General features: G+C 39.4%; 1 protein-coding gene across 5 annotated transcripts in view; it reads left to right on the top strand.

Moving 5' to 3' along the window:
* Nucleotides 1-13,596, top strand: part of RNF144B (ring finger protein 144B) — a 1,090,613-nt gene that overhangs the window by 785,973 nt on the left and 291,044 nt on the right. For all 5 annotated transcript variants that reach the window (XM_044065983.1, XM_044065981.1, XM_044065980.1 and 2 more), the window contains one exon: nt 904-1,108. In XM_044065983.1, coding sequence (XP_043921918.1) covers nt 904-1,108 — 205 coding nt within the window. The remainder of the gene's footprint in view (nt 1-903; nt 1,109-13,596) is intronic.

The raw sequence follows: 13,596 nt of genomic DNA on the forward strand, positions 1-13,596 counted from the left end.
ATATGCGTGTGTGTGTGGTGGATTCTGCTTCACATCACCTAAATCTCATTTGACTGAATTTCATTTGACTAAGACCAAATCACCTAATTTTCAAAATACTGAAAACCCATTTGACTGAATCTCATTTCACTGAATTGTAAGCCATAGACATTATGTGGGTTTCCATTCACCTGTGACTTGTTTGTGATAAAAAGAATTTCTGCAGCTTACAGCCATGACTGGCAAAATACCGATAGTCATGTAGAAAGTAGGGTTGCAGTGTATCTAACTGTGGATATGTCTCTTTACATTTTGATGGGAAGTATCTATAAGTAATATGGCGGATGTCTTGTGTGTTCCCAGCAGTAGTGGCAGTGTATAGAGAACTGTAAGGCAAGTACAAGGTATATATGCCCTTTTCCCCACTGTAGTGTGATCCTGGAGTTAGTATATATAGTTAGGGCGGTGTGGGGGGAGTAGCCCCCCCATCTAGTTTGGTTTTATATTGTCTGGTTTCTGTTAAGAGGGTAAGTAGTTTTTAAATTCTGGAAGGAGGTAGTCATTGGTGTTGCAAGTGTGTGCGTCTTTGGTTTAAAATTTAGCTTTTTGAAATTTAGCATTGCTTTCAGTGAAATGAGATTCAGTCAAATGAGTTTTCAATATTTTGAAAATTAAGTGATTTGGTCTGAGTCAGTTGAAAGTCAGTCAAATGAGATTTAGGTGATGTGAAGTAGACCTGTGTGGTGATAGGGTAGAAATGCTGCATTAAGTGTAGTATCCTTGCGTAAACAAGTTACACAGCTATATAAAGAAGTCTGGCCAAGCAAAAGTTCATTAAGAAGGAACTTCCATGTTTTAAACTGCTGATAAAATGTATGCAGAACAGAATGTTTATTTATACTGTCATTCATTTGTTTTTCTTAGAAGTCCATTTGGATCCATGTAGAACTTGGTGTCCTTCAGCAGACTGTCAGACTGTTTGCCTTGTTGAACCAAATGAGTTGGGAAAGCCGGTACCAGTGGACTGTCCTACGTGTTATTTGAAGTTCTGCTCAGCTTGTGAGGCTGCCTGGCAGTCTGAGCACGAGTGTAAGGAGTATTCAGCACTCACAGTGTCACATGACTATGGGTAAGGCCAGCTAAACCGATGAGCTTTTCTTAGCAGTTTGGTATACTTTGTTGACTACATTGGTCGTTTATTTCACTTGGTTGTTGAAAGTCAATTTTCATTCACTGGATTTAGGATTTTGATTTGTTACTTAGATTGGCAGAAAAAGACCTGAGCATCTAATAAGAAAATGTTGCCCAGACCTCATTGCGTTATTAAAAACAGCACTGTAAGTACAGCATATCGCATAGTATAAAGATGTAAGATTCATGTAACTATGCAAAATACATGTATGGGTGTGGTAGCTTTAAAGGTAAATACTAGGCTAACTGCTGTGAAGGATGATTTTAAGCCTAACCAACATCCCAAGGTCAGAATCAAACCCTATATGTTGTGTTTGTAAGGCAAGGACCTTAACCATTACACCAGATCTGCTTCCATTACTTTGTATATCATATAAGGTGTAAAGCTTTATGTATTATTTTATATATTTTACATTTGTTTACCGGGAAAGTCCGATTGGACACAAGTCCTTTTTCAGCAGAGGCCCAGAGAGAAAAGCTCCCAATACAGCTTGTAACTTTTCATCTGTCAGTTTTGTTTACAACAGTAATTTCGAATACATGGTTACAGTAGCTTGATATTAACATTGCAACAGTTAGATATGTTTAGATAAAGTACAATTTCTGACTTAATTTACATATGTGTTTTAAAGTTGTGAAAAATTACATATTTATTATAACAAGCAACTTTGCAAAACTTCAAAACTAGGGATATTGTAGAGGTTACTATGAAAGGGAGGGTGAGGGGTTAATAGGAGTAGAAAAGAGAGAGAGAGTAGATACATTAATGGGGGAGTAAAGTACTGAGAGAGAGGGTGTTGGAAGTAAGCAGAAGGAAATATAAGGATTAATCGGGATTGTCACATTTGTAGAGCCAGGTTGAAGTGGGCAGATTATGAGGCTAAGGATGTAATACAGGTTGGAAAGGGGGGTGGAAAATAGGGTTAGTAAGATTTGGGTATAGAAGGGATGGAGTAAGTTGATGGGAGTAACAAAGTGCTAAGAAATGGGAGATTGGTGATAGAACAATAGGATATATAAGAGATGAGTCATGGTTGTCACAGTTACAGAGCCATGATTGTTGTAGGTGGAGATTTTAAGGCCTTTTTGAAGGAGGCAATAGAAGTTGTAGATGATGTCATGGAGAAGGTTATTCCAATGTTTTGCAATAGTATTGCTATATAATGGTGTGCCTGTGGAATTATTGGCTTTGGTCACATTTAGTAGGATTTTTTGATTAGATTGTAAGACTCTAGTCTTGGTACTTGGGTGTAGTATGTTTTGTAAAGCAGGGTTTTTTTCAGGAAAGTGAATACTTTTGTGGGTTGGAATGAGCTGATTGTAATAAATGAGGTGGGGAAGTTCCAGCCAGTTGAGTGTTTTGAGGGGAGTGCAGTGGTGTGATCTGTGAGGGGGTATTAGTTGCAAATTTGGCAATTTTATTATAACATGCTTGCATCTTGGAAAGGTCAGATTTTCTGAGATTAGTGAAGATTGGTGAGGCATACAAAAGAGCAGAGATGAGATGGGTGCATGCAATAGTGGCTCTGGTGGAAGGAGTTAGGGATTATTTGTTTCTGTATAGCATGGCAAGCATTTTGCGTGCTTTCTTTATGGCATTTGATATGTGCATGTCAAACTTCATGCTGATGTCGATTACAACACTTAGCAGTTTGGTTTGATTAACAGGTGATATAACTGTGTTATTACTGGAGGTGATGTTAAATGTAATGCTATGAGTAGAATTGTGTGTGGGAGGAAGGATAAGAAGCTGAGTTTTATTGGGATTTAGTATGAGTTGGTATTTGGAGAGCCATCTTTCAACAGATAAAAAGGAAGATTGTATTTGTTGTAATAGTGCCTGTGGAGAGGAGGAAGCACAAATTAGTGTGGAGTCATCTGCATACTGGATAACACAAGCATAAAGTGTGGCAGTATGAAGATTATTGGTGAATGTAGTAAAGGGCAGTGGTCCAAGAATGGAACCTTGTGGGACTCCTACTGAGACTGGAAGCAAAGGGGAGAGTTCCTGGTGCCATCTGACTGCCTGCTGTCTGCCTTGTGGGTAATTTTTGAACCAGGAAATGGTGGGTGAGCTTAGGTTTAATTCTGAAAGAGTGTTGATGAGTTTATCATGGTTAACCATGTCAAAGGCCTTGGGAAGGTCTAAGAATACAGCTGAGACATAATTTCCATTCTTCATGTGGTTGTTAACTCTGTGAAAGACTTAAGGGCTGTTGTAGTTCTATGTGATGGCCTAAAACCATGTTGTGTATTTGTGAGTAGCATATAAAAGTTCAGGAATGTCATGATGTGAGTGTGTACACACCTTTCTAGGATTTTGGAAAGGGGGAGAGTATGGCGATGGGTCAATAGTTGGTTAGTCCTTTAAAATCTTTAAACTGAGAAAGTCTCTTTTTGTTGTTCAGAGGGCTCAATAGTACTGACAATCCAAACATTTATCTTGCTGCTAGGAGGTTGCACCCAACTAGTTCCATCTGATATTGAAATTTGAATCTATGAACCGGGTTAGATGAATGGAAGCAAGTTGACCAGTAGAATTTGTACTTTATTTAAGAAAAAATGAGTGCCCACTGCTGCACCCCTGACTATCCCAGGTTAACAAAGTGTCCTACAGAAGTGCTGCCCACACCCAGGAAGAGCACTGAATGCTCTGGGCATCTTTCAGTAATTTCTAGGGAAGCCCTTGTATTCCAGCAGGTCATAGCATCCCTTTCTACACCCAGGAAGAGCACCGAATGCTCTGGGCATCCTTCAGTAATTTATAGGGAAGCCCTTGTGTTCCAGCAGGCCATAGCATCCCTTTCTACACCCAGGAAGAGCACTGAATGATCTGAGCATCCTTCAGTAATTTTCAGGGAAGCCCTTGTATTCCAGCAGATCATGGCATCCCTTTCCACACCCAGGAAGAGCAGTGAATGCTCTGAGCATCCTTCAGTAGTGTTCAGGGAAGCCCTTGTATTCCAGCAGGTCATGGCATCCCCTTCATCCTGAGCAGTCTGTGCATTGTTTATATTCATTATTGTTGTGTCTGCTAAACCTTGCATATGATCCTTATATAATGATGTTCTTATGCTCTCCGTATTCCTTCTGTACTTTCCAGATAAATGCAAGTAACGTTTTTATTTGAGTCCAATCCAGGTCCTGATGATATTGCTAGTCGTGTTTGATTACTTCCAGCAGTTTACCAGGGTTGTCCTTTTGATTAGTTAAAACACAGAGATGCATAGACTCTCTTATTTTTGCTGCTTCTAGTTATCCTTGACCTTGAGCTAGAGTGGGTCATCTCTCCTCTGTAGCACAGGTCTCATGTTGTACCTCCTCCTCCTCCAGCACCTTTATTTTCTGCTGCTCTATGCCTATTTTTCATCTTCAGCTTTTCCTTGCTTCTAGTTATCCCTCTTGTAGCTCTTCCCAGTCCCACAATATGTTTACTGGTATGGCTGTTGTATAGTTTTTAAGCCACAAGGTGGATTTATGGATGTTAGAGTTTGAGCAGCACAGAAGGGTGTGACCAGCACATGGGCTTCACTTTAAAATATTTATCTAGTGCCTTGTACCCCTTTTGAACATCACCGTCAGTCTGATTAAACACCATACTTCTCCTGAAGGTGAATTAGTCCTTAAGATCAGTCACCCTTAGAATCCCCCAGGGTTTATTACTGGAATCTCTTCTGTTTGCCATCTACTTCTCTGAAGTAAAAGTCAATACCAAAGGGCTATGGCTAGTTTTCAGATGACTGCAAGCTAGGAGCAGTCATTAAAACCCCAGATGACTTAACATCTTACAGGAAGGCTTAAGAAATAAATAACTGGCTCTAAAACCATGGACTAAATCTAAATGCCAAAACAATGCTTTTTCTTATCCTTTGAAAAGTTATCTGTCTGAAGGAACCACTAGGAATTGACACAGTTGTTTGGGATTTGGGAACTTATGTGGACTGTGACCCAACTTTCAACCAATGTGTCCACTATTGTGCATCATATAAATAATGGGATTGCGTCTAGATCTAGGGATGTCATTTACCCACATTACTCGGCCTGATAAAGCCAGTCATCGAGTGTAATGCCCCTTTTGGCATGTATCTCTCCAGATATGCAACAACTGTAATGCCCACAGAGATACCTTACTAAAAGGATAAAAGGCCTGAACAATATATCCTACATGGACCAACCCAAAGCCTTGTTACTATACTGTGCATCTTGCAGACTGCTAACAGGTTATCTGTGTTTTGATATTCTTATCCGATATTGATAGACCTACTTCACATCAGCAAGTCAGATGGCATCAGAAATACTCAGTTTAGGGATCTAAACCTCTTCTGCAACATCAGAATGGCTTAGAGGGTTTAATGTCAAAATGTTGTACAGCAGTTCTGTGAAATTGAAAGGTCAAAATCATGGTTCCAAGTTTCCATAATGTCGATCCATGTATGTTCAAATCCACAACAGCAAATGCTAGTGTACATTCTTTCATATGAGGTTGACACTGTGATTGGAGATCGCACTATGGTGAGAATCGTGAAAATTATCCTTTTTTTCACTGCAGTGTGATCTCGAGTTTGTGCATGTAATAAGCAGGGGGTGTGGGAGGGTGCAGGGGGACATGCACCCCTACAAAACGTTGGTAGGAAATCAGTGGAAGTCAAGGTACATTGGGTAATGGCAATAATATTGAATTATGAATTATCCACATTACCACTTTCATTGTTTTAATTAAAAAATGTTTTTATTTTTGACTTTTTGTTTCAAGCAAGTCATTTCTTAAACAAATGTGTTTCTAAATTTTGATAGTAAACCCTCCCAGAGAATACCGGTGCTCCATAACAGACTCCCTAAACATGCAAAACAAGTATTGTTCCTGTCCATATCAAAGCACAGCATAGATTTCTGGATGAGTAATCAAAGAGTTACCCCAGGACTACCCCCTGTACTACTGATGGACAGAGTCAGCTCCTAAGTGCTTTATCCCATGCATGGGTCCCCTCATATTATCTATGGTGCAATCCCCATTATTCTCACTGGGGTAATATATAATTATCACCCATGGGATGGGTAAAGCCAGTCTAACACGAAATGGGAGATGTTAATTCAAGCACCAAAAGAGAAATTGATGAGGTCTAATATGGCCCACAAGGGGAGTGCTTATCCATGAACCTACCTAGTAGTTCTCTATCAATCTGTGAACATATAAACATACACACATATATGTATATATATATATATATATATATATATATATATATATATATATATATATATATTAAAAAAGTGAACATTCACAAACTATTAAACTTTGTTAATAATAGAATATGAGCCTAAAGGATAATAAATCTATGTGCTCTACTGTCTTTGGCAGATAGGAATGGAATTCTTGCTTTGGGGACGTATGCCTACAAGTATATCTCTGGTCTAGTGGAGACCACGGATCTTCTGGGAAGTGAAACCTCATGGTAGGTAGGGTTTGTATTTGAGGGGTTTCCGTTAGTTGCATTATTGCTTCCCCATTACATACTTACCCCTTGAGCACTTACAAGGGCATGCACTGTGGAAATGTTAGAGCATGAAGGAAGAAATGTCCCAGGTGGCTGCTTGGATGGAAACCACACCACAGATGGTCTCTTGTCCATGCTAGGGAAGGACCGAGCTGAATTGTGATAATGAATCCAGTGGTTGTCAGACATGGGGTTTAAAAAGCAGAATCAAAAGAAATATTGTTTAGAATAGTACAGAAGAAAATACTGCATCTTCTTGGCTTCTTGGCATTTTCAAAAAGAGCAGCATATTTTATTTTGTCCCCATACATGAACATGAGTTTTGAAATCTGTGCAGCTGGCTTTCAGAATGTTTTTCTATTGTAAACCAGAGCAAAGTTACTTCATTTAAGTTTTCATTGAGCTGAAATGCAAGTTTTTGTGAAATGATGGATTGGGACTGTGTTACCTACACTCTAACTAAATAATTAGCCGCGGTGGTGGTGCTGCGGTAGCGTTGTCGCCTCACAGTAAGACGCTGTCTGGTTCGATTCTCAGCTAGAGCATCTTCTGCGTGGAGACATGCGTGAATGGGCGTACCTTCGTTGAAGGTTGTGCGTCAGGCCTGGCAAGCCGGTACATAAAAATCAACTGCCAATCATTAGCGGACTGGAGTTCCACTGTGGCGACCCCTGACTGGGAAAAGCCATAAGACACAAAAAGAAAAGTCCTCACCTAAGAATGGAATGCACAGTTACGACTGCCGCTTAATAGGATAATTACTGCTTGAAAGTAAAGCCTGGTTTTGGTTTTGTATCTATGTCATTGAATGCTTGATTCTTGTAATCCTGCTCAAGAAAATAAAATATCACTTTTGATATTACTCGTGTCCTACAGGAATCAGTGCTGGAAACTGGATTCTTGTTGCAAAGAAAAGGCTTTTGTGTTAAGTGACTGGGCTTTGTCTTCTCTTTGTGTACTGCAATTGTCCTTGTTGATGTTCAGAAAATGGAAAACGTGACAGGGAAATTTTGATGAATATTACCACAGCTCTGTAGGAGTAAAGTGTAGTCATGGACCAGTACATGTGTAACCTGAAACAACAGTTTAATATCCCTATAAATCAACAGGCCACCTTGCTGGGGGTCCAGACACCAGTAATTACCCCACTGAAGAATCTTTGATTGGAGGGCAGTGATAAAGCAAACCAGCCTCAAGTGGAAAGGGAGAGATTCTGTCTTCATACATCACTGGGGACTCCCTAAAAGCCTGTGTGGACTTAGAAGGCACTGATGCATTTAGTTATTGAAAACTGAAAAAAAGTATTAGCTAGTGCCGGTGTTTCACCTGATAGACAGACTTTCAGGTTTGTTGACAAATCGGTAAGGTTACAGATGGCTTTCATTTGCACATTGTCATGCTGTAGGTAGAACATGATATACACAATGCAAGAAAAATGTAGAAATACTGGCTGTCCAGAAATTTAGGCACATCTTTGTAACATAGGAAAGTGGGTGTCCTAGAAAAAGATCTTGAATCATCTGAAATGTTAGCATTTTTACAACACTTATTAAGAACAAAACTCTAAATTGACTCACATGCACCAAGATCTACTGTCAAGCTTTCATCTAAGAATGTGTCTCTGCCAGTAAACAAGCACAAAAAAAAAAAAAAAACTACTTTCCGAACTAGTTTTTTTTAAATGTTCTGTGTCAGGACACAGAGTGAGGTATTGCACAACTAGCAATAACAGTGTTGTACCTTTAAGTACTACTCATGTGAGCCCACTAGTAAACAGCTTGTTTCTGAGCATGTGCACATGAAGTGTGGCAGTGCTAAATTATTCCTTTCTTCAAGAACTGTTTTGCCTGCCTTTTGTCATTGTCATGTAGCCAAACTTCATAAATGTACATTTTAGTAGCAGGAGAATCATTGCAAGATTTATTAGATTGGGGGAACATTTAGTTAAAACACTATATATATATATATATATATATATATATATATATATATATATATATATATATATATATATATATATATATACATATATATATATTATATATATATGTGTGTGTACACACACACACACACACACATATATATATAAATATATATATAGATATATATAGATATATATATATATATAGATATATATATATATATATATATATATATAAATATACATATGTGTGTATGTATGTATATATATATATATATATATGTATATATTATATATATATATATATATATATATATATATATATATATATATATATATATATATATATATATATATATATATATATAAATGAATGTATATGTGTGTGTGTCAGTAAGCAAGCACAAACCTTGGTATAATTTGAAGTGTTGTACATAACATGGAACAAAAGAGAAGTACCTTGTAAGCAATACAGAAATGCAAACTTCTTAGGCAAATTGTTCAATCCTTTAGCTTCATTTCCTAACATAACAGGATCTGGTAATTAATCAAGACTTTATAGGTTCATAGGTTGGTACTAAGCTATTGGCCCTAGGACCTATACAAGCCTAGCCAAAGCAATTCCCTGGCTGTTTCTTCCCACAATATTTACTTCCGTGGATCCCCTGTCTACCAGGGCGACTGACTTGATCCCCAGGGTGAATTTCCTATCTCCCATCCAATCGTCAAGGTTCCTTTTGAAGAGGGCCAAAGAGGCGCTCTGCTTGACATGTATGGCCAGTCTGTTCCAGTCCAGTTGTTCATAGAGCTTAAGGAAGTATGTCAGAGGGAGCATACAACCAGACATGTTGCCAGGGATGCATAGACCCAGCAAAAAATTGATGTGGATTTAGATGAAAGGAACTAGGATTTAGGTTTGGAAGATGGATTAGATAAACCTGACAGTGAGTCTTATCAAAAGGCTCCTGTAGGTCAGCAATAGAGCTCAGTAAATAAACTGACAGGGAAAAACCCTCAGTTCAGAAAAGACCAAGAGAGAAACAAGAGGTTAGGAGAACACAAGAAGTCAGTATAGGAACTGAAAGGAGAGAGCCCAAAGGTAGGAGTATTGGAAGAGAAATTACTTTCAAGATTAGGCGTGAGACAGATGCATCTTATACTGAAGAATCAAGAAGGGGGCACTAGAACAGAGTCACAATTTCTCCTTGCTGTGACAGAGCAGAGTGACAGAAAGAAATAGAGTAAGAAAACTACTGAAATAGAGCCAGGAAAACTACAAATACACCTGGCAGAAGAAAACGACTTTGGTGACTTAAACTTTTGTAGATGACGAGTTGGCTGAAGGGAAAACGTTGTAGTAGTCTTTGCAGGGTAAAAGACTGCACCTTTCACCTCATGGTAAGGCTCTTGATGAAAGTAATATTGACCTGGCTAACTTTGGGTAAGTCATGTATATTTTAAGAAAGTTAAGTAGGAAGACAGTATACCGATCAGAGATAGAGAGGCAGTAATCCTAGTCAAAGGGAAAACATATGAACAGAACCAGATTTCATATCCCTATTTTAAACAACAGTATGACTTGCTGTACAGTGTGAATAAGGAAGGAGAACAGATAGTGAGTCATACAGCAGAGAGTTGATTATCCAAACTAATTAGAACCTAGGGTAGTTCGGATAATCAAACTTTTCGGATAATCAAACATGCATCGAACCAGATTAAAAAAACTTTTAAAATCTTGTTTTTTTGTATACAGGGAATATACATTTCAACCATTCAGTGATTCCAGTGAACAGTAAAGAATATTTTTCACACACAAACGGGCTACAGGCACAAAAAACTTGCACAAGCAAATACATATGTTTACATATTCAGACTTTATGATTTTTCCTACCTGAAAACGTTGGTAGGCTGCATTCGGATAATTGATGTTTCTGATAATTGACATTTGAATAATTGTCATTCCTTACCCAAGTTAAACTGAAAATACAGAAATATGCTACTAAAAAACAGTAAGAAAAACTAAGAAAACCATGTCTAAAAATGGACAAAACAATCAGTACGTAGGGAAACAAATATTAAAAAAAAAAATAAAGTGCACTAATATAAAATACAGTTTTAATACCATCCTGCAACAACAAAAATACCATATGTTTAAAATGAACACCAAATAGGGAGCCCGTATGACCTTCCAGTGTTCACATGCATTTCCTCCTCTGGGTGCTGTGGTTTCCTCCCACATGTCAAAGACATGCAGTAGGTGGATTGGGCACATTAAATTGGCTGTGTGTGTGTGTGTGTGTGTGTGTGTGTGTGTGTGTGTGTGTGTGTGTGTGTGTGCGCGCGCGCGCCCTTAGGTGGTATGGATAAACAGCCATGGCAGGACTAGCCAACTGGTGGTATAAACCTAGGCTCTAGGTGATTGTCACTGTTGAGTTGACACCCCAACCTCGTGTGAAGAAATGGAAAAGGTGTTGTGGATGGATGAATGGATGGATTCAAAAAATTTACCTCCTTATTTATGTTATAGTGATGTTCACTGCATGACCCTTATGTGGTTCCTAATACTGTGGTTTACTTATGACATTGATGTTAGAGAAGGAGAGGGTAGATCCAGAAGCACCTGAGATGTAGGTGTTAAACAGTGAATGTTTAAAAAAAAAAAAGATTTTCCTCACCTTTTAGTAAACTAAACTGCTGTGTATAGGGACTAATTCTCATATTGTTCTTTACTGTAGCTTTTTGGCACAGTTGTCTTTTTTGGCATTCTTCTGATGTGAATGTTTTTATGTGTACACATGCATGTGATTTACAGATGTGTCCCACATTTTATGGCACTGATGATTTGACTTAGAAGCTGTTTTGTTTCACGCGTACAGAGTAGTAAAGTTAAAAGGAATTCATTTGTTTCAGTAGATGCCTATATCCATTGTGGTTGTTGTTGTCCGTGACTGGGATTGAGTTTTTCTTTTAAAGAACTTACTGCTTACTTACATGCTTACTTACATGGTAACAGCACTTTCAGTTTGTGTAATGCCAAAGAAGATGGCTACTGGTTCTAATGCGTTTTTTTCCCACCTTCCTGAAAAATTCAGGTTAGTCATTTCAATAATCGCATGCCTGCGTATTTTCAGTTATGTTAAATAACTGTATGTGGACACAAGTATTTTGTATACTAGGGATGGTATGGGTTGCAGTAGGCCATTTCTTCAGTGGCTGTTCTTTATAGATGAATGGAGAATGGGTGAATTGAGAAAGCTTTCCAAGTTAGGGTGCGTACCTCCCCCCAACAACCTTTCAAGTTGCAGTCATTCCACTTCAGTGGATGATATCAGTCAGTTCACAGTTTTTAGGTGTGTGAATATACCCACACCTTACTTCAACATCATATGCCAGCAAAGCTGTATGCAGGTTCCGAGGAAAAATTAAACTGGTACTACAGATGTATAGGTTCATAGGTTCATACTAGGCTATCTGCCCTAGGGCATTTAAAAGCCTAGCCAGAGTGTGTGTGGCTTTCACCACCCCTTAGGATGAGAATACTATACCCATTAGTTTGCTGTGCCTCTGTCCAGCAGTGATACAGAGATGATTCCCGGGGTAAACCTACGATCTCCCATCCACTCGTCAAGATTTCTCTTGAATAGAGTCAGTGAGGGGCTCTGCCTCACATGGACTGGGATTCTGTTCCATAGTGTAGGGAGTCTCTGGGTGATGAATCTGTCCCTCCAGCACGTCCTATTTATATCCGTGTTGAGGTTTAAGTCTCTTGCTCTCGTGGCTCTGGTGGATTTGGATTTTTTGAGGTGGAGCATGTCCATTAATTCCGGGTTGGACATGGCCTTGTATGTCAGGCACAGATCACCCCTGAGCAGACGGTATGCGACTGAATAGAGCTGGAGTTTCTTCAGTCGGGCATCGTATGACATATGTTTGAGCCCCTTTATCCTTTTGGTGAGGAACTTTTGGGGTCTTTCCAACTGCTGCAGGTGTCGGGTAAGGTACATTCCGAATGGGGCGTTGTACTCAATCATTGGTCTGATAAGTGAAGAGCACAGGGGTACAATGACCTCTCCTGATCTGGATGTGAATCCCTTCATGATCAGGTGGGCAATGTAGAAGGTCTTCCTAACCACTTTGGCAATGTGAGTGTCAAAAGAGAGGTTACTGTCAACTTAGGTCCCCAGGTCCCTGATAACTTCTTCCGTGTTTAATGGATTACCACCTATGTGGTAATTAGGGGTTACCTTGTTTTTCCCAAAGGGTATGACTATACATTTTTTGGCATTTAGCTTAAGGCCATGGCTCTAGCACCAGTTATCCATTTCTATGAGACCTTTTTGGAGGATGTCTGTGTCTGATGGAGTGTCAATTATGGTGCCCAGTTTGCAGTCATCTGCAAATTTTGTCAGCCACAATCCCCTATGTTTGCCTGCACTTCAGAAAAATAAATGCCGAACAAGAGGGGGCCCAGGACTGAGCCCTGTGGGACACCGCTTGTGACCGGCTTAGAGTCTGACATGGCACCAGCAACTCTAACCCTGTGTGTTCTGTCCTTGAGCCAGTTTGCAACCCATCTTGTGACATATGGGTTTACATCTAAGCTGGTGAGCTTTTCTATGATGCCCGAGTGGGGTATTGTGTCGAACGCTTTTGCTAGGTCAAGGTAGGCTGTGTGAACTGCCTTACCCTCATCAATGGCCTTAGTGACTGTTTCGAAAGTCGACCAAGTTCAAGAGGCAGGATCTGCCCTTGACAAAGCCAAATTGGGTAGGATCCAGTGTCTGTAGGTCCCCAATGTCTTTATTTATGAGTTCCATTATGATCCTCTCCATAGCTTTGCAGACAAGGCTCGTCAAGCTTATGGGGCGGTAATTTCCAGGGTCCGTAGAAGCACCGCCTTTGTGGAGTGGGACCACAGTTGCCGTACGCCATTCTTTGGGTACGTATCCTGTAGTAAGGCTAAGATTAAACAGCAGCCTTATGTGTGGGTTTAGTTCCTCATTGAGTTCG

The sequence above is a fragment of the Protopterus annectens genome, chromosome 3.part0, assembly GCF_019279795.1.
Source record: "Protopterus annectens isolate FY-2018-M chromosome 3.part0, PAN1.0, whole genome shotgun sequence".
NCBI lineage: Eukaryota > Metazoa > Chordata > Ceratodontiformes > Protopteridae > Protopterus > Protopterus annectens.